Source organism: Carassius carassius, chromosome 22 (assembly GCF_963082965.1).
Source record: "Carassius carassius chromosome 22, fCarCar2.1, whole genome shotgun sequence".
Classification (NCBI taxonomy): Eukaryota; Metazoa; Chordata; class Actinopteri; order Cypriniformes; family Cyprinidae; genus Carassius; species Carassius carassius.
This window is the reverse complement of record NC_081776.1, coordinates 8521521-8542961: the sequence shown is the minus strand read 5'-3', so window position 1 is coordinate 8542961 and position 21441 is coordinate 8521521. Positions and strand designations below refer to the sequence as shown.

Genomic DNA, 21441 nt, shown 5'->3' with positions numbered 1-21441 from the left:
GCATAGTTATTGAGCTCAGTTGTTATCTGCTGGTCTGGGTTTAATTACATTCCTTTGTATCAAGTTTGCTTATCATAATTAGACTCCAAATTCCATTTCTGATGTAGTGACCTTAATGTTTCATTGTTTATTATTTCCTAATCTGATAAGACACATACTGGTGCTGTAGCAGTGAGATAATATTAAACTGGTACAGTAACTTTGAAAAAAGATTGTGCATCGTCTCCGTGGCAAAATTTTCCTGAGCTTGAGTTGTAAAATGGCAACATGTGTCAAAAACTGTCTCAGGCATGCTGTGTGGTCCCTCCTGACCCAGGTTTAGGTTTATCTCATTAGGAGATACTGTTACCCAAGTTTTATTATACAAATTGTGATTGTAGAGAAGCATATTTGAAACTTCATATTTGAAATAATATTTATATTTGAAATAATAATGTGATGCATTATTATTGAGTGAACTGTCTGTTAGTACATTTGATATATTGTTTAATATTTTGTCTACTATGTTGGATGTACTATATTTGGATTGCATTGACTTCCATAATTCAAAATCAATCTTAAGTCTTAGTGTTTAATTTTTTTCATGCGTGGGCAATCACAGTATGACTTGTATTTCAGTATGAGCAGTTCAGTGTTACATTTAGAAAGAACTTTGTGCAGAAATCAAGCGTATGCAAAGATCATTCAGTGATCATCTATTATGTAGAAGGTTGCCATTGGGAATAGAGAGACCCTGCTGGACCTTTGATGTTGGCTTGGTACTGTTGAGAAGAGAAGATGTACTGTTCCCAGCATGCATTTCACCATTCCCGGTATTTGTGGTACAGTATATTTTTATATACAAAGCCTAAAGCAGGTCTGTAGATTCTGTACAGTTGTGCACTAAAAATATATTGCCGTTTGCATTCACTAATACAGCCAATAATTTCAAATTTAAGACTTAAACATTCAGCATATTGGCAGTAACATATGACAATACTTTGTTTTGATTGGTCTTTGATTTGATTTTGTGTTTGTCACCATTAAATATTGTTTCCACTATAAAGAACAATCTGCAATGGAAATGTTCCATGGATGTAAAAAGTGCTTCAACCATATATATGCCAATAAGAAACCTGGAAAATGGAAAGGATAATTATAAGATACTTGGTCATATTTACAAGATACTGCGTCTATACAGCAAATGTTGTGGAGAATTAGATACTTACTGGATTGCCAAACGTTTCTCTAATGTTTGCCAAATGTTAGTGGCATCAAATATTTTTGAAAGATGGAGTTTTGTTTGAGGCAGACTAGATTTCCACAAGCAGAACTTTTGTATAATATATTGCATGTTTTGTAATATATTTAATTTTGGATGAGCAAAAATTCTGATCACGTTGATCTGTAATTGGCTGTATTACACATAAGTCAGATGGGCTCTTCCTGTACAAGTAAATGATTCTTTGGCAGAATAAGCCTTCACTCCTGACTAACCAAAGAGTTAGAACACATTTTATTCTAGGTGCATGATCCCCATATTGTTCCAATGGTCTACAATATTTGCTCTAGGATGTGTCTTGAGCGCAATCATGCATTTCCTTTGAAACTGGCTGTCGGTGCTGTAATATAGATGCACATGATTGCAGTTGTGGCTCCCATGGCTCAAGTGCAAGTAGAGGATTAGATTTAATTAATGTTTAGCCCCCCGGCATCTCTCCCGAGGACTCAATAGCGAGTGGCTCTCACTGGTGAACACACCAGCAGAGAAACTGGAGAGTGTTTCTCTCTGCTCTTCATTGAGATGCGCAGCCACATCATAAAGCCAGAGGCCTCGACTGTGTTCTATTCATCTCTCCTTCGTACATGCTCACTAACAAACAAACGCAAACTAATGTGTCACATACAAGCAGTAGTTTGTAGATTTGTATCACAGTTGTCACTTGCTTTACCTACAGTTGTGTTTGTGTCTCTGGGGGAATTGCAACTTTGCATTGACTGGCTGAAGTTTGTTATACATTGAGTCTGCATCTAAAACGACATATTTCACTACTATAATATACAGTAGTAGGTAAAAAAAACAGTATGTGAAAATAGTATGTCTGAATTCACAGTAGGTGAAAAGTTCCCAGATGACCTATTACTTTGGGGCGAGATTCTGAAGTGTGAATCTACTGGACACTTTACTATCACATGTGCCCATGGGAGAGAATTTGTGAAAGGAGTATAAGTATAGAATTAAAAATTATACTCTCAAAGGTCTCATGCCCCACTGTATGTATAATTATATTTGTGCAACCATGTAACTGGCCTGTCGGACAAGTATTGCTTTCTTTTTCCAGTAACTTTTGATTTCCCGGGGCAGTAAAAGTTACTCATGCTGGATTAATAGCTCGGACTGGAGAGCAAGCCAGAGTTTACCAAAGGGGAAATTTTATTTAGTCCTACATGTCCAAAGGACGAAGAGTCTTGGACAATGCCCCTCTGTGATAAACAACCTTCAGCATATCAACTCTGAATGAGACACCTAAAACGAAACATTTTTGCCGAATAAAACCGCTCAGCCCAGCACACTTTCAAGGACTGCATTTGCCCTCGCCTAACTGTACTGCTCGAAAGAAATTGAGCACCTATTGGCTTTCATTTAAGAAAGGAACGCTGGATTTACCGGCTGCCCACTGTACTGCATTACATCCTCTGTGTCTCACTGTACTTTAACTAATAGCAGAGACTCTGAAGATCTGCAGAAATCAATGAAGGTGAAAGGGAAATTAATTTATTTGATTATTTTATGTTATTAACACTTTACAGTTAGCTTCCATTAGTTGACATTGGTTAATTCATTACCTAACATTAAGTAACAATGAGCAATACATTGTCACAGTATTTAGTAATCCTTGAAAACATTAGTTAATATAAAATACAGCTGTTCATTGTTAGTTTGTGCTAGATCAGATCAATTAAATAATAAAATTTTGATTGTCAGTAAATTATAAAATTAACATCAACCTAGATTAATAAATGCTTCAGAAGTATAGTCTATTAGTCTATTATATGTGATTAAATAATGTTAACAAATTGAACCTTAGTGTCAAACCTGACATATTTTATTTTACTTTACTTCACTTTATTTTATTCTGTTACTGAAACTGTTAAAGACCGTGACAGTATTTCTGTCCATGATTGAGATGTGATTATGATGTGACAGCATCTGAAGTTTGAGGTTTGGAGTATAGAGATTTCCTTTATGGAGTTTTTTTTATTAAAGGGCATTTTATCCTCTGGTAGTTTGGAGCATTAACGTCATTCTCACCAAAGCGGGTGAGAGATGACATCAGCTGTCATGTCTAGATATTGAGTCATTTGCCATTCCATCTTTGGCTGAGACGCTCTTAGCTCTCTACAGCATGTACATTAGGCCACAATTATGCTGTTGAGATGTTTTTATGAGTTATGCAGTCATTAAAACGGGCCACTTTATAGGCGGCTCAAGAACTGCTTCCCCACTGACCCAGAGCTAATTTTCTTCCCCTCATGCATATTGTATTTGATGTGTTGTGGTTTGCGAATGCAGATTGAAAAGATGCAAATTTGACTGTCAAATCATAAGCCATTTTCTCCTCTCCTTCCTTTAGCTTTTTCAGCCATGGGCACTGAAGTTGTTGGGGAAGAAAAACGTTTTAAAAGATTTAAATTGTCACTATTTTTTCCCTTTGGGAGGGTGAAAGATGGTGGTTAGGGTCCCCTGGGCATTGAGATTGAAAACTATTAGATGTCAGAGTCATTCCAGCAGAAATTCCCCATTATTTGAGGTGGGATGATGATAAGCGTGTACCTCAGAGGCCACACACACGTTCTGAATGTGTAAAGATCCAACTACAGTTTTTTTCTTCTTTTTTTTTTTTATACATATCTGGTGCCATAATGCTACTTTTTTTGCTTATTGATTGTTTTCATAGCATGTCTTTTCCTGTGGGCATTTATGGGTGATTCTAATAGGGTTATGTTTAATTAAAGTATCAAATTTGTCTCGAGCGTTCTTATTTAAGGGAAATAAAAAGACTTGAATGAGACAGCAGACTTATTAAATGAACGGCGATCGCATAGCTCTGATCATTTAGTCTTTAGAAATTGTTATAGTTCATACTGAAATCTGACTTTTGCAGGCTTTTGGTAAATCCGATTGCAGTTTGAGAGATTTCTTCTGAAGCTCTAAAGGAGACACATTGTTGGAGAAGGATAAGCAGGGAACTTCATCTCAATTCAATCTTATTGCATTCTAGGATAACCGATTGAGATGTTAAACAGATCAAATTGTGACTTTTCTTTCTGGAAATTTATAAAAGTTAATGTATATTATGACATTTTTGTACTAATATAATGTTTCTCTCTTTCTCTCCCTCTCATACTGCCATTGCTGCATCTGCATCATTTAGGTAAGTTTCTTAAATATTTAAAGTGTATAATTGTCTGTCACACTTGTGAACCAATGAGAGCCCTGTCTTTTACTGATGACCTGATGACATCAACCATACTGGACTCCATATTTACATGCAGTTAAATGTTAAAAGGTAATAGTGATGTCAGTGCTTTGATGGGTGACATGATTGCTCACCCAAAAATTATGTCATCATTTACTCACCCTCATGTCATTCCAACCCTGTATTGACCTACTTTCCTCTGTGCAACATAAAAAATAAAATATTTTGAAAAATCTGTAAAAGTTGTTGTTTTGGACCCCACTGACTTTCATTATATGGCTAAAAATGGGATAAAACATCAATTCTGTTGTATGGTAGAAAGAAAGCCATATGGGTTTGAAATGATATGAGGGTAAGTAAATAATGAAATGATAAATAATGTTAAGTAAATAATGTTGTATTTACTTATTTTAATCCATCTATACAAACTAGTCTAAATATCCAAAATGCATTCTGAAGCATCTTTGAGGAGGCGCTGTAAAGTCTGAAATCATTTGATGTGGAGCTAGCTGGGTTTAATAAGATCTGGGGGTTGGAAAGGAGAGGCGTGCATGGCAGCCCTGAAAATAACCGCTTCCCCCTCACACAGGAAGTGCTTATCAGCATATCCCAGAGGGGTGGCAGGACTTGCATAATGCCAGTCTTACTCTGTCGAAACCTGATGGCTTTAAGGAACAACCAGCAAGAGAGATGCCGACTTCACCAACAATGCTCCATTTGCAATTACTGTGTTTCTCACACTAAGACAGATGCTGTACTGTAAAGAGGTCATCCACCTCTTTCAGTCAGCTGGGACAATCCGATGGAGATGTGATTTACTTTGCTGGAGGCCAGCTAGCAATTACTTGTGGCCCTAAGGCTATGGAAGTAATGTCTGATTGACCAAAGAACCTATGAGCTCAGAGACTTTCACATTCTGGGGGTTACATTTTCTGAAGTGGTTCAAAACCAGCTTAAGAAATGTAGTCAAGTGTAATGGTGACACATTTCAGGGCTGGATGTTACTGCTTGCCAGGACTCCATTGCTGTTGAAGTGCAGACAAGTCTGTCAGCCTTATGTAATATGGTGTTCACAAACCATTTTACTCCTATAGTATGAAGTATTTATTGGTGAAAAAGTGTAAAGTGAGGAAAACAATAGATTTTAGGATTTTATGGATCATGAAAAGTGGGATCTAAATGAGACCTGATTACAGAAGGTTTCAAATCTCCTGAATCCTCCACTTTTGACGAGGCTCTTCGACTTGGACATGGAGGCTGAAGGTCAAAGTTAAACTCAAGTATATCCAACTGAAATCCCCTTTTTCAAATCTGTTGTTATTGTTTAGTTTCAGAAACCTTTTTATAAAGGGGCAATTACTATTTACAGAATGCCAAATCTTTAATGGTAACGAACTTTAAATTGCACAGTCAATTGTTGGTAATAGTTTAGAAAGGTTTTCATCTAATATTTATTTTATATCAGCTCTTTTTGAATTAATTTATTTAAATATTCAAGTTTTAGTTCATAATAACAATCCTGTGACTTACAACATAATGGCTATAGCTATTAGTTACTCTCTCTGCCTTTGTGACTAGCACTGCACAGAAGTGTGCACTGCTGAATAATGCATAATAAAATCTGGAAGATACTGTTTACTAAAAAAAGTGAATAGGATCTTGTTTGACTTTAACATCAAGTTAAGTGCATCATGAAGCTTTCTGCTTGGACCAGCGAACAGTGTCACAGAAACCTTTTGTTAGAGTTCTCAGTGCTTAAAGCAGTCTAGGATATGAGCACTGGAGCTGGAAAGCAGGTGTGTGCAGGATAAAACAGCAGCAGAGCCTTTGGGTGATGTGTAGCAGCAGAGGTCAAATGTTATCAGGGCTCTTATCAGTGTAGATGTTCAAGGCAACGCAGGGAGTATTGAACTCACAGCCTCTCTCTCTCTCTCTCTCTCTCTCTCACACACACACACACACACACACACACACGGACAGTCATCTGGCCTCTGGCTGGCCTTGATCCTGATTAAATGCAGATATGCTGATAGCCAAGCCAAGTGTTCTGTAATAACATTGATGAAGATTGATGGACCTTGTCTTTCATTGCTTTATTATGATAACAGAAGTGTTTCCACTGCCATCCCACTTGGATTGGGTGATATATTAATTATATGATATTAAAACACTGGCCATTAAGTTTCCAACAATAAATGTGCTTATGATTATATGATTATGATTATATATTAATAAATAAATGAAATATATAAAAAAAAGATTTAAGATATAAATATTTATTTGAATAAAACTACAATAGGATCTGCAATATTGTGAGATATTATTGCAATTCAAAATAACAATTAAAAGTTTTCAGTTCATATACAGGTAACTTACATTTTAAAATAAAATATGTGATGACAAAGCTGAATTTTCAGCAGCCATTACTCCAGTCTTCAGTGCCACATGATCCTTCAGAAATCATTCTAATAATTCTAATTTGCTGATCAAGAAATATTTCTTATCAATGTTCAAAGCTGTTATGCTTTTTAGTATTTTGTGTAAACTGACACTTTTTCATAATTATTTATTGAGTAGAAACATCAAATAAAATGTCGTTTGTTTAAAAAAAATAAGTATTTTAAATGTCTTTACTCTCAATTTTGATCAATTTAATAAATAAACATGCAAAATGCATAAAGTGATTTCTTAATAAAATTGACCCAAACATTTAAACTGTTCTCTCCCTCTCTCTCTTTATTCAGACAAGACAGACAGACAGACAGACAGACAGATCGATAGATAGATAGACAGACACACATATAGTGAAACAGCAGTCTTATTACCCACAATAACTTACTGGTAAAATGACTCCCTCTGCTGGCCATCTCATCTGATGTTTTACGAAGCACATCCTCTGTTAAATGTCAGCGGCACATCCATTTGCCGCAGCGAACTCGACATCATTAACAGCTTGATTGATCAAAGGCAACACTGGCCTGATTAATTGTGCCTGACCCTCACTCTGACTCCACCTCCCTTTCTCTCTGTTTGACGGTGTCCCTCTACTGCAGTGGTTCATTGTGTTCTGCTGTTATATACAGGAAGCTTTCTGGGTCAACTGACCTTCAGTTGAGGTGTTTAGATTAGCAGTAGTCGACTGTGATGGGAGGAGAAGGGTCAGTGAGACACACACACTAACAAGTGTATTAATAAAAGTGTGTTTGCGGAGTTGCTCACCCTCCCTCTAAATCCATATGGTGCAGATATGCTAAGCCACCCATGCAGAGGAATCATTCATATTCATAGTATTCATGAGCTGCTTTGCGTATTGTTACCCTGTGCTTTGCATGTGGTTATGTTGCTTGTTCAAAGCTCTTCAATATTATTCACCTCACATACACACATATAAAGAAAAACACACAGAAATACTTGGAACCTGGGGCTTTGGTCCCATATTTTGCCAGTAGCTCTCAACCCACTTTCTGTCAACTCCTGTAAACCACGCGCTGCTGTTCTCAGTTCCTCCCTTTTGAGACCGACCACACTATTTCCACGGCAACCACCTTCACGTGTGCACATTTGCAGGCTTTGAAAATCCCCTCCACCTGTGTCTGCCGTACACGTTGCCGCCCTCTTGTGGAGCAAAGAGAGATTTGATGTCGGTATAATGGTTTGTGGTCATCAGTTAGCCTTGTTTTAGGAGAGGAGAGGGTAAATTAGAGAAGCGCAGAGGTTGAAGGACTGTTCTCACGGGTCAGAGCCAGTGCACACGGCTAGAATCAGAGGCAGAATGCGACGGTTGCTGCACAGCTGGGCCTGGGTCCCGCTTCCATGGAGACCCTGCCACACTGCTCAGACTCCCGAGGAGGAACCAGCAGGTGCAGGAGACGAGGGAGAGGAAGTTGTCAATCAAGGTTAGAACAAGAGATGTAGGGAAAACCAATATGCCTGATATTTGCTGTAGAGCACAGAGTAATTTTGAAGGGGCAGTTTGAAAGTGTTAGGCAACAGTGGGGTTATCAAGGTCGTTATATTGAAGTAAAGGTGTATGTGGTCACACTTCAGTTTGGGGACCAATTCTTACTATTAACTAACTATCAACTATGAGTTTTGCTTCAGTTAACTCTTAATTTGTTGCTTATTAATGTTTAGTAAGTTAGTTGTTAAGGTTAGATATGGGGTAGGATTAATGGATCTTAAATATGGTCATGCAATTTAAGGCATTATTATGTACTTAATAAGTAATGATAATATGCATGCTAATACGCATTTAGTTGATAGTGAGAATTCGTCTCTAAACTAAATTGTTAGTGTGTGTGTGTGTGTGTGTGTGTGTGTATTTCTTTATACATTATGCCATTGTGCGTAAATATGCTAGTTATTCAGAACCATCACTTTCTGTGTTGAAAAACCATGGAATTATGCTCCGATACCTCCCTTTATCATACTTTAATGTAGTACTTTTTTGATTAGGGTATAAGTATAGAAATAAGAGCTCTTGAAATACTGCATTAATTCTATTTTGTTTTTCTTTTACATGCTTCATCAGATAAAAATTATTACCAGAGTGAAGTGCAGGGTTATTTTATTTTGTTATGGCAATTTGAGCAAGTTTTTATTATTGTTATTATTATTATTATTATTATTGAATTGTGTATATGCTTTTGTATCCTTGTATTCTTTGTTTTGTTTTTTTTTAATGGCAATTTTAGCTGTTTTTTTTTAAAGAGAAAGTCTGTTTTTTATTTTAATTATATTTTTCTTTGTATTTTTTCTTTCTTTATTTTATTGGCAGTTTGAGTACCAGTTGGAGTTACAGTTTTGTCAGAATCTTCCAGAAATTATTTATAATGATATAATTAAATTACATTTCCTTTATTTTTTTTTATTATGATCATTTTGTTTTAATGGCAATATGAGCACCTGTTTGAGTGCCAGTTTTGCTAGAATGTGTGTATTTGTTAATAAAAAGTATTTAAAATTCTATATTTAAAATATTGTTTTATAATTTAATTATAGTTTAGTTATAATTTTGACAGATTATGTATGTTTTTAATAAAATTAATTATTTATACATGTAAGTTATATATTTTTTTATATTATATATATTTATTTTTTTAAACATGTATAGTGATTCCAGCCCAATTGAACTGACCATGTGAATGTGTGATTTCTGTCACAGCCTTTTTTTTTTTTAAATTTTTTTTACCCAAAAATCATGATACATTTTTTCAAAGATATGAAGTTGAATTCAAAAGCCACTTGGAGGAAAGATTGGACAGGATGCATCCGCTAGTGTTTGTGAGTCTTTTTTCAGAGCAAGAAAGAGACTTCTTGAGCAAACGGCATGTGTTTGATGTTTGATGTGGTCTTCAAAGTAAGGGGGTGGTTCAGGTTCTTTTGTTAACTCTTTTTACTGGTTTCCTGTCGGAAGCAGGCCTGTGTTTCTTTGAGTAATCACCATCATCAGTGTTTCATCAGGCTTGGTATACAATCTGCCTGAAAAACAAAGGAACTGATTGCGCTAGACATTCCAAACCGGCAGAAGAGTTTCATTTTGCTCTCTTGTGTGGCGACACTCAATGCTCTTGTGTTTTAAATCCCTATCAATCTACTTTCCCTTGCCACCCTTTTATCTGGAAAAAGCCACTTAAGTCAATTCTGTGGGACGGTGATGCTTCACTAGACCTATTAATCGCTCAAGTTGCACCTTGGATGAAAGACAAACCTGTCTGATGCGAAAATCTGTGGGATTTTGGTGTTTCAAAATAACATTTTCAGTCAGATGTGGGCCATTTATGCTGTAAACCATAACTGCACTGGGCCGATTATCTGACAGGAGACTGATTGGTCTGTTTTCTCTTTTTGGCACCTGTCTTGAGTAGCAAATGGTCCCGAGGGAAGATTTTCACTCAAGGCCAAGTCTTTTTTCCTTTGGGATAAAGTTGGCGCCGCACACCCTGAACGTCTCCAATTGTTGCTTTTGGGAGATGCCAGGGTCCCAGCTCTGCCAGTCTTGCAGTAGCAGCATGCATGTTGGACGACTTTTTACAGACGTTTGGAGAAGCTTTATAACTGCTGAGTTGATTAAACAATGTCACTGTGGTGTTTGTGAAACTTCCCAAGTTCCCAACTACCTCCCATCTGTTATTAATGATATACATGAAATGTTATGAGACAATATTATGAATGTCTTGCTATATTGTAGTTTTAAGTGCTACATTTCCATGGTATCAAGTGGTGATATTGTATGTTTATTGGCAAGACTCTCTTTCTTGTATTTCTCATAAATTGCTTTCAATAATATTTACTCGAAGCATTGTTTTGAGAGCCAAAAGCAGGCCAGTGTGTATCATTACTATGCTTCTTTTTGGCCAATTTGTAGTTTGCGCAGCACTATCAGTGGGTTGCAATATTTGTTATTTACAGATGTAATGCTGAAAGCAGCATTAGAAGCTCCTTATTAGCATGAGACTATGACGCATTCCCTACACGTAATGGCCAGGGCTTCAGTCTGACCCTTCCATTTGCAGCCATTAGACTGAATCAATATAGAGCTTTCTCTAAACTGCAATAGTGAAAGAACAAGAGACAAAGAGAGAAGGTTATGTGCCTACTTTATTGTGGCCACTATATTGTCACTTAATATAGAAGTTAATTAGATGTTGATCAGCCAAACATTAAAACCGATATGATTTAAATGTGTTAGTAGTGCAGTGTTATGCAGTAGTGCAGTGTTATGGTAGACAAAATCAGTTTATTATTTTGAAGGGATTTTAAACTGGAAATCCGTGGAAATTTTGAGAGAGAGGAAAATAAAGTTTCTACTGTATGTGTTTTAGGTCGGTTAAGATATTAAATATGTTTGAAATGGTTTTTAACATTTAAAACTAAGCTTTGTAATATATTTAATATTAATTAAGCTAACAGAAAGGCCAAAATTTCAGTACTTAAGCATTAAATCAACTTAATTGACTACAACCAGCTGGAGACTGTGTCAGGTTGAGGCTACATTGATCACCAAGACTATTTTTATTCATGATTGGAAAAGTATAAACCGTTCTAATGAATCTCAATATCAAATGACAATGTCTTATTTCTCTGCAGAAATTATTTGGGCACATTTTACAGCCCTCATTACAAATGAATCACCATGTATCACCCTACACGGTTTTAAATAGTCACTTCCAGCAGAACACTGTGCCCTGGCACTAAGTACACATCCTTTCAAGCTGCTTCCTCAAACTAACAGTGATGTTTGTTTACTCTAATGGCCCACACAGCCTCAGATTTCAGTCCAGCCGAGTGGGATGAGGTGCAAAACGATGTACACTGTTTATGTGGGCTGTGAAGTGATAATTATATATGCAACAGCTTTGCATTTTAAAGCCCTAATTTGTTTAAACCTACAGTCTATGGGATTGAAGTGCAGCACTGCAGCTTTAATTCTATTTGAGCCCTTTGATTAATAATACAGTTCATAACTTTCACCACTAGAGGCTGCTGATGTTGTACGTAAAGGAAAACTGTTGTCCTCGCCATTTCAGCACCAGTGCTGCTGGACAGCTCCCGCTATTGTCCCTGCTGCTCTTTAGAGGCTGGAGGCTTTTTACTGCTCATTTACAATAGTTCAGTGCTTTTGCTCTTTGTGGGGAAAATATTCCCTGCCTGCCTCAAGCCTGCTTGTCAAAAACATGATGGTTCAATTTTTCATGGTCTGGTTAATCCCAACCTCAAGATATACAGCATTCATGATGATGAGAGCTAAGCTTTATCCTCTTTTAACGCAATGACATTTCCTTCCTTTTAATAATAATGGTTTTATACAACAATTCTCAATTCTTTGGATTTCCTAAGAAATTGTCTTATTCAGAGGGCTATTAAAAGAAATGATCCTTGAAGACCTCCAAGTCAGAAGGCCACAATAGGTGTCTTAGCCAAAAATAATAGACTGTTTGATGAACCAAGTAGTTGGATGGAGTGTTTTGAAATGTATTTTCCATCTGTCTGACTGTAGTTGCCATAAACATTCTCTGCACCTAATAACAGATCTGCCAGGACCGGCAAGTTCACAGCTTCACAATTTCATTTAATAACAGAGCTCTGCACCAGTATGTCATGTTGATGTGACAGACTACATGCATCCATGCACAATAAGACCCAGCAATTACCTGACTTCACATCTGCGCAAATGCAAACTCGGCAACCCTTTCCTGTTCAAGTCAGCTGTCACCTTCAGAGCTGTTATGAGAAAGCATAAAATATCCTACTAGTTTGATTGACATTCCTGCCATGCTCATCCTGAGAAAATTCATTGCACCATCTCCATTATTTAAGAATGTTTCATACACATGTGCAGTCCCTATAATTGAGATTGAGGGAGTGATCATGGACCATGAGGATGTTGATTTGTCGGTGTGCATTGACAGAAAAACACACGCTCAACTCAGAGTTGAAGAATCCCTAAAATTTTATGAATTTTATATATTAAAAAATATTTAAAATAGTTCTTATACTTCACCTAAACTACTTTTAACGGTTTCTTTTTTGTATGCATATATATATGTGTATATATATATATATATATATATATATATATATATATATATGAACACATTTTGTTGCTTTGCAGCCTGAAAGGAAGATGGACACAGTTTTTGTTTTATACAGCTGTATTTACTCAGTGCAACTTATAACATCCAAGTAAAAGATATAACACCAACATGTCAGAAAAAAATTAAAACCAGAATCACTGAGTTGGGAAAAGGATCACCTCTTTTATCAGTATTTTAATGAACCAGCTTTTGATTTAATTACAGCCTTTAGTCTGTTGGGATTTGTTTCTACTAACTTTGCACATCTAGACTTTGTAATATTTGCCCACTTCTCTTTGCAGAACTGCTCAAGTTCAGTTCAATTTGATGGTGATCGTTTTGTGCACTGCAGTCTCCATGTCATTCCACAGATTTTCACTGGGGTTTAAGTTTTGCCATGCAAGGACATTCACCTTTTTCTCCTTTAACCCCTGTGTGCTCAGTTTTGCTGTGTGCTTTGGGTCATTGTCATATTGGAAGGGAAACTTTCTTCCCATTGACATCTTTCTGGCAGAGGGCAGCAGATTTTCCTCAAGAATTTGACTGTATTAAGCCCCATACATTTTTCCTTCTATCCTGATAAGTCCTCCAGTCCTTTCTGCAGACAAACACCCCCATAACAGGACATTACCACCCCCATGCTTTACTGTAGGAATGCTGTTATTTGGATGGTGAGCTGGATTGGATTTCTACCAGACATATCTTTTGGTGTTGAGGCCAAATAATTCAATTTTAGTCTCATCTGCCTCAGAATATTCAAGGGGCATTTTGGCAAAGCTCAGTCTTGACTGTATGTGGCCTTTCTTGAGGATTGACTTATTTCTTGCAACCCCCCCATACAAGCCACAATTTTATAGCGAATTTGTGATTTTGTCACATGCACACTGACCACTCTTTGTCATAAATTCCTGTAACTGCTTCAGAGTTGCTGTAGGCCTCTTGGTCATCTTTTTGACCAGTTTGCTCCTGGCTCTTTCATCCAGTTTAGAGCGACGTCCTGATCCAAGGAGGGTCTGTGTTGTACCAAAAACCTTCCATTTCTTAATAATACACTTCACTCTGCTTCTAGGCATTGATAAAGCCTTTTAAAAAGATTATATTATAAAGATTTTTTTTGTTTGTTTCCATCTCCTGACATGTCCACAACTTTATCCTAGAGATCTTCTGACAGTGCATTGCACCTAAAGTTGATTGTTTGCTTCAGTTGCACTACCAAGGACTGAAATGCTCCAGGAAAGCTCTTTTTATGCTGAGTTAATCAAAATGACCCCAGATGATCACAGTTGAAAGTCAAATGGCTTTGTGTGCCAATGAGAAAGTGATTAGCTACACCTGATTGAGTTAACAAGTCATTTTTAGGAGAGGGGTGATCCAACTCAGTGATTCTTTCTTTTTTTATCTAGTTATTTGTTGTTGTTTTTTCACATGTTAGTGTTGTCTTAATCTGGACTTTTTACAGCGTTAGCGTCTTTCACTTGGATGTTATATGTTGCAGTGAGTAATTACAGCTGGATTAATCAAAAATTGTGTATGGGTGTGTGTGTGTGTAGTTTATTATTTAATATTATTTTGTGAAAATTATTTAAAAATAAAATGTAAGTTATAATAAACTAATTTAACTTATTTTAATACATTTTTCATGAACTATATGTATGTTTATTTAGTGTCAAAAGTGACAAGCCTTTTGATATGTCCTGCATGTCAATAAAGAATTAACATTCACTCATCAATCCATTTTGTGAAGTTTTCAAACTGATGCCTTGTTGATTAAATATTATATGCAAATGTAAATCCCAAGCAGTGGGTTTTATCATACGGGATCCATAAATTAGAGCTTGCACTGAGTATTTTGGGATAGAGTTGAGCTGGATTTAAAGTTTTATTTGCCTCTGAATTTTTTAATTTATAAGTTAATTTAAAAAAATTTGGCCACGGTGGTAAATGGCAATTTGTTTCTCATCTTGTGCCACATTCTTTAAATACAAGCGCATAGAGGATGGCCGTATGTGGCACTGGTGAGTCTTAAACAGTGGGAGAGAGAGCCTCAGTTCACTGATGTCTCTATAAAATTTGCACAGAGCTGACATAACACTTCCATCTCCTTGCACACCAATGGATTTCCCTTTGTGCCAGTGCATTTCTTTCAAACAACAGTGTGCAGATCAAATTAACCGCATAACAGACAGGCTTTGTAATGCTGTTGCATTATCTGCCCACAGATAACCACATGCATGGCATCCCAAAATGCATCTCTCATCTTGACATGGTGATAGTCCAGATAATTATTTATGCAAGTGGACAGACAAATCCCTGTGTGTAATCTGATCAGTATATGCATAATACTAGTACTAACCCTCATCACTCTCTTCAGGTACATTGATACACCCGTTGGGGGGGGGGGGGGGCTTGAAAAGAAAGATTAGACTACTTTGATCTCAGACACGCAGTTCGGCTGTTATCTCAGACTCTTCTTACAAGTGTCAGTGGATGAATGGAATATGGTGGCCATGACCTTAATACGTTCACTCTGCAGACTCATTCAGATGTATTTCGCACACAAACAGAGACAGATGCCTTTAATACACTGTCCTTTGTCGCTAGGCTTATCACCACCACTGACCTATATGCATGTTATCGGTGTTATAAAAAGGACTGCTGCTCAGCACTGAACACAGCAGCACTGGCCTGCAAATTAGCCCAGTTCACTCTTGATTGGAATTAGGGTTGTATGATTGGCGTTATGCAAATTTAAGAAGTAAATAAACAGACACTGCTGGCTAATTAACAGTTCTGAAATGTGTATTTGAAGGTGGGAAACAATCTTATTGTTGTTGCATATTCAAAAAAAAAAATTTCTTCTTCTTTTGAAGTGACAAAAAATTCCTCTCAGGGGAATTGATAGGCTCTTAATTGTGCTCTTATATAAGGTTAAATTGGATTTTTTTTCCCCCAGCTTCTAAATGAAGAAAAAATAAATAAAAGCAGATGATGATAATATCCCTTCTATGCCACATGGTTATATAATGTTTATAAATATTATAAATGTTGTGATGTGACATAATATAATATGTGGAAATAAATTCTTCTGATTTTATTTATAACATTTTGATGATTATTTTATTGTTATTATTGTTGACCTATTTAATGGTGAATAGTGCTTGCTTAGGCAAATATCACTGTTGTTGTTCACATGTATTATGCTGCTTTTTCTTTTTGTACAAAAACACACACACACACACACGTTTGTTTTTGTGAAAAGTGGGGACATCCCATAGGCATAATGGTTTTTATTTTTTAAACTGTATATTCTATTGCCCTACACCAGGGGTGGGGAACGTTGATCCTGGAGGGCCTGTGTCCCTGCTGAGTTTAGCTCCAACCCTGAAAAAAAAAAAAACCTACCTGTATTCTGAAGACCTTGATTAGCTTGTTCAGGTGTGTTTGATTAGGGTTGGAGCTAAACTCTGCAGGGACACAGGCCCTCCAGGATCAACGTTCCCCACCCCTGCCCTACACCAACCCTACACCTAACCCTAACCCTCACGGGAAACTTTGTGCATTTTTACTTTCTCAAAAAAAAAACTCATTCTGTATGATTTATAAGCGTTTTGAAAAATGGGTACATGGCTTATGTCCTCATAAGTCACCCTCTCCTTGTAATACCTGTGTCATACCCATGTCATTATACAGAGTTGTGTCCTGAAATGTCACAAAAACAAGAGCAAACACACACACACACACACACACACACACACCTAGAAGAGCCTAGTAACTAACCAAAACATCTTAGGTAGCCCCCTTGCAAGCCACATTGTGACCCCCCTTAACAAACTTAGCAATTGCATAACAACGCACTAGCAACTTTTTTTTCCAAGCAACATTTTCCATTTTAAGTAATTGAGCTGTTATGATTATGTCAGTTTGTAGGTCAACAGGGGACACTAATTTCCCATGGGTCCCCTGTGGAACGTCATATGGATTTATTTAATATTTGTTTTTGCAAGTATGCTCTCAAAACCCATAGGAAATGGCTGAAAGATGCTAATTCTTTTCCAGGGTTTAACTGTACAGCTTTATAAGTAATACATTCTACACCTAATTATTCAGATTGCAAATATGTGTTAATGAATTGATTTAATCTAAACTATTCCCTCATACATAATAAAGTCCATTCTCTTAATGGAAAAGTTAATTTCTGACGCTTCTTGCAAATAACTAGTTATTCTAGCGACTAAATTGTGGCTCGTCTCCTGACGTGCTCAGATACCAGCTACTACTGAATACACCAAGCATGCAACTTTAAAAGCCCATTCAGATCAGCCCGAGTCTCAGATGAGACGCATCAGCCGCGCTCTGTCTGTTCGTCCTCTCCGCGCTCTTTTCGATGGATTTTATTTGTGGGGGAAAATATGATTTGCTATTATAAAGCACGGATCTCAGCGCTGCAGGGACGTAGTGCATGATTCGAGCTCTGCACCGCTCACGGAGTCTGCCTCTCTCCGGTGGGACACAAGGCGCCTGTGCTATGTATGTGCGAGGAGTCGCTTTTACTGGAGCCCTTGGATGAGCACGTCGGCTGAGCTAGTATGATAGCCGTCTCTTTCAAATGCCGATGCCAGATACTGCGGAGAGTGAACAAAGGTACGGTCTCGGTTTGTTTTCATCCATCCATCCTATACCTTATATGCATCCCTCCCCGGTACGCGAACGCGTTCTTGTATGATATATGGACGTTTACGCAGGACGTTTAGACGCAGAGTGGGTTCACCGGAGCGCAGCGGAATGAAGCAGCGATGGTCATCAAGCCTCGTGCCATTGTTTTGAAATGAAGCCAGGGGCAAAAAAAAAAAAAAAGACGCACTGGAGTCCACCCCCCCCCCCCCACCCCACCACATTAATATTTAACAGTAGAGTGCTGTAGTTTGATGGTCTGCTTAGTGCATTTGTCAGAGAACAGTGCTGCTATCTCTCTTTTCTTTTCCTTTTTTTATTTGCCTGACAGCTTCTCCCCATTTACCTGAATGCACACTGATGTGTGGTTTGGGAATAGTGTTTGTCTGTTGGATGAGAAGCTTTCCTGATTCTTGTGTGAAACACAGGCTGGGTTTGTTTTAAGCATCTCTAGTGGAAACTTAACTGAATCGTGATGAGTTGCGTGTCATGTTACATTTTGACTGTTGGGTTTCTTTGACTGAAGGGGTTTTTTCCGTTTCCCCAATGTTCAATGAGCATAAATAGTGTTTTCTATGAGAGGACTGCTACGCCATTGAATTATTTTTGTATATTTTCCCCTTGACTAGTAGTGGTTTGTGGGAGTTAGCCAACTTGGCATTGCTTAAGAGATGTGAAATGGTGAAGTTGTCATAAATACTGCAAGTTGTCCTCCCTCAGTGGAAAGCACTTGACCTCAATAAGATGAGTAAATACACAGTTGGCAGTGTTAATAAAAAAAAAAAAGAAAACAACCTTTCAGCCAAAATGAAGATGCCTTTCATCCATGGACAAACCAGTCTCTGTCTGGATGGAACTGATTTCTGTGTGTACTGATTTCTGGTTTAATACAGGTGTCTGGCGTAAACTTGGGGCAGCAGGTGTTCATGTCTGATTTCCCATGATGCTGTTTTGTCAATCATATAGTTTCCCCTATGAGTTGTGCCTCCTGCGGTTTAATGCATCAATACAACATGGCTGAATATGTCCCAAATTTGTCTTATTTTTATTTTTTTAAGATATGACACAGATCTGTTGTGGATGACAGTGTGAACTGCGGAAATCACAGTGAATCTGACATTTTCAGTTCAAATCTGATACACTTTCAAATGTGGAGAAAAATGTTTCAAAGTCTGGAAGCCAGACATGAATAACAATTCTGATTGTATCCATCCATCTATATAAAAGATTATGCTGTATTATGATTGTATGTAATATTAGTATGTAGCATCTTGGTATATTTCGCAATTAGCATTTTATTTATTTTTTTATTCATCTTGAGCACCCTGCAGTCTGATGCATTTAGTTATTCTCGGTTTACAGTCTTAAGATGCATGTTTTTAATAATTGTTTTGATGATCCAACATTAAGTATAGTATAAAAATATGTACTCTTCCTTCCATTTTAAGTCTGTGGAAATGGAAAATATAAGACATAATGTCATATTTAATGATATTTTAACATTTGATGTCATGTTGAATATTCCTGAATAGGCTGTTTAATGTTTGTGGGAAATTTTAGGGATGACACGTTTAGACTTGTGTCTTATATGAGGCACATTTCAAAGGTCACGTAAAGAGGAATGAGGAATAACTTGTTCAAGGTAGATGATGTCAGCTAATGGACACTGATGCTGAGGTTTCAGTAGATTGATGGTTCCTGGACACAAAAGGTTAAAGCAATGTGTAATCTTCACTACATCAGAAAGTTGCTCTGTCTGGTCATATTGGCCAATGTTTTGCAATATCAAAAGCCAACAGTAAGAAGCAATGATATTGAAGTAAAGGATAATCAGAGGGTTCTTATATCGCCTTGAAGGATAATAACAGGCTTAATGTACAGTACGTGACTACTTACCACATAAATGGACACATTTATTCCTTATCTGACAAATCAGAATCAGGTATTCCAGAGATCAGTGTAATAATCTGATATTACTAACATTAAATATTAGCATCCTTTATTGGCATCCGTGGTTCCAGGAGGAACCTTTAACATCCATGGAACCTGTCGTTTCCTCAAAAGGTTCTTGAGATTTTTTTTTTATGTTCTTCACACTGAGAAAGAAATGTTATTTATGGAACTGTTCTCTGAAAGGTTGTTTGGGGAGTCAAAAATGTTTTTTCTATGGTTCTTCTTGCTGTAAAACCCCCTTTGTTACCTATTTTTAAGATTTGAATAATGTAGATGATTTCTATCCAAAGAAAATAACTGCTTCATCTTTTTTTTTTTTTTACTCTCACCAGGGTCCACTGCAGCTACTGTAGTTGTTTATGAATTTTCATCTCATTTGAGATTGTCTAGTGTTCCTGGGCCTTAGCCGTGTGCAGTATTCGTCTTGGTCGTGGCATTCATGGTGCCATCGCATGTCGGTTTTATATCTCTGTTACACATTTGCAGTTATTCAGTCAGAAAATTAGAAAGAAGCCCAAGGTGTTGGTTTCCTCTTCATTTTACTCAACAGAAAGAGAGAAATTTCTGCCTAAAAACAATATTAATTAGACGATTTTTGCCAACCTGAAAGGTGGGATACTACTGACAGTATGTTGGATAAATGAATGTACTCCATTTTTTTTCACCAACTGGAATAAACACGCTTAGCTTCACCTCTGCAGGTGCTCTGCGAGCTGTGCCAATTATATTTTAGTTGCATGTATGGTAATAAGTCGAGCCAACCACACTGCCACTCACAACTGTACTGCTTTCAAGGGACACAAGGTGGGCAGAAATATCTGGCTATATTTCATACACTAGACACAGGAAAAATGTCTGTTTGCTTTGTATATTATATATTTGTGCTTGTATGGGAGTTTGTGTGCTCATATGTTTCAGTCTGTGAGCTTATGTTCACATCCAGGTTTGTATGTCTGGCTGTAGCTGCAGTGTCACACCATACCTACTGTAGTAATTGGTATGCAAATCGCTCCCTGACTCTGTTAAGGGACATTTTCCATTTCCAGTCTTCAGCAGTCATTGGGTACACTGTAACCCTTTTGCATTGAGCTCAGTGGCTCAGGTTACTTGCCTCCTAACTGAAAAACAGTTCAGTTCAGTTTGTAGAGCTGCATTAAGGGAACCAACTGATAAGCTTCGATTCACAACAGATAGAAAGACAAAACACACACCTACTGAGCGAAAGCAACTGCACGGGCAAAAATGATCAGCCATTTAATATCCTGCTACCTGTATGAACTAGGTGCATAATTAAATAGGCACTTTTATTGAACAGTGTTAAAAGTGAAATCAAATGCATAGAATAATAAAAAAAATGACAGTATGAAATGTAACAGTTTTTACATTGATGATACATTTACGGAGATGAGGATGCTGTGTTCACTGCATCTGGCTCTTATTCATTCTGCTGGCACACGTCTGTCCTGATCTCCACCACTTTCCCTTTGAACAGCCTCCATCAATCCTTTTACGCTTGCTTGACAGCTGGATTTAGTGCCAGGACGAGGAGGTCATGAAGGAGGTGCTGTTTGGGCTCTTTTGCGTTATGGGCCCATGTTTTGAAACTGTAAAGCCTAGAGGTATTACGATTTGACAGCTTTCAGTGAGTTTCCTATATTTAAATCATGGCATATGGAATGGAGGAAAGGAGAACAGAGCTCATTAAGCACAAGTTAAGGGTTCTGGTGTGTCAACCTTCAGCCTTTGCAACCAGTAAAATGCATGTCATGGGAAACAAGTGT

The 21441-nt window shown here is 37.3% G+C and overlaps 1 protein-coding gene across 12 annotated transcripts in view; it reads left to right on the top strand.

The window, feature by feature from the left end:
• LOC132098865 (glutamate receptor-interacting protein 1-like) overlaps window positions 1-21441 on the top strand; it is a 244194-nt gene that overhangs the window by 139025 nt on the left and 83728 nt on the right. For 2 of the 12 annotated variants that reach the window (XM_059505111.1, XM_059505106.1), the window contains exon 1: window positions 17377-17677. The exons of the other annotated variants lie outside the window; for them this stretch is intronic. In XM_059505111.1, coding sequence (XP_059361094.1) covers window positions 17623-17677 — 55 coding nt within the window. In that variant the 5' untranslated portion in view covers window positions 17377-17622. Of the gene's footprint in view, window positions 1-17376; window positions 17678-21441 lie in introns of those variants that run through there. 12 annotated transcript variants of the gene reach the window in all.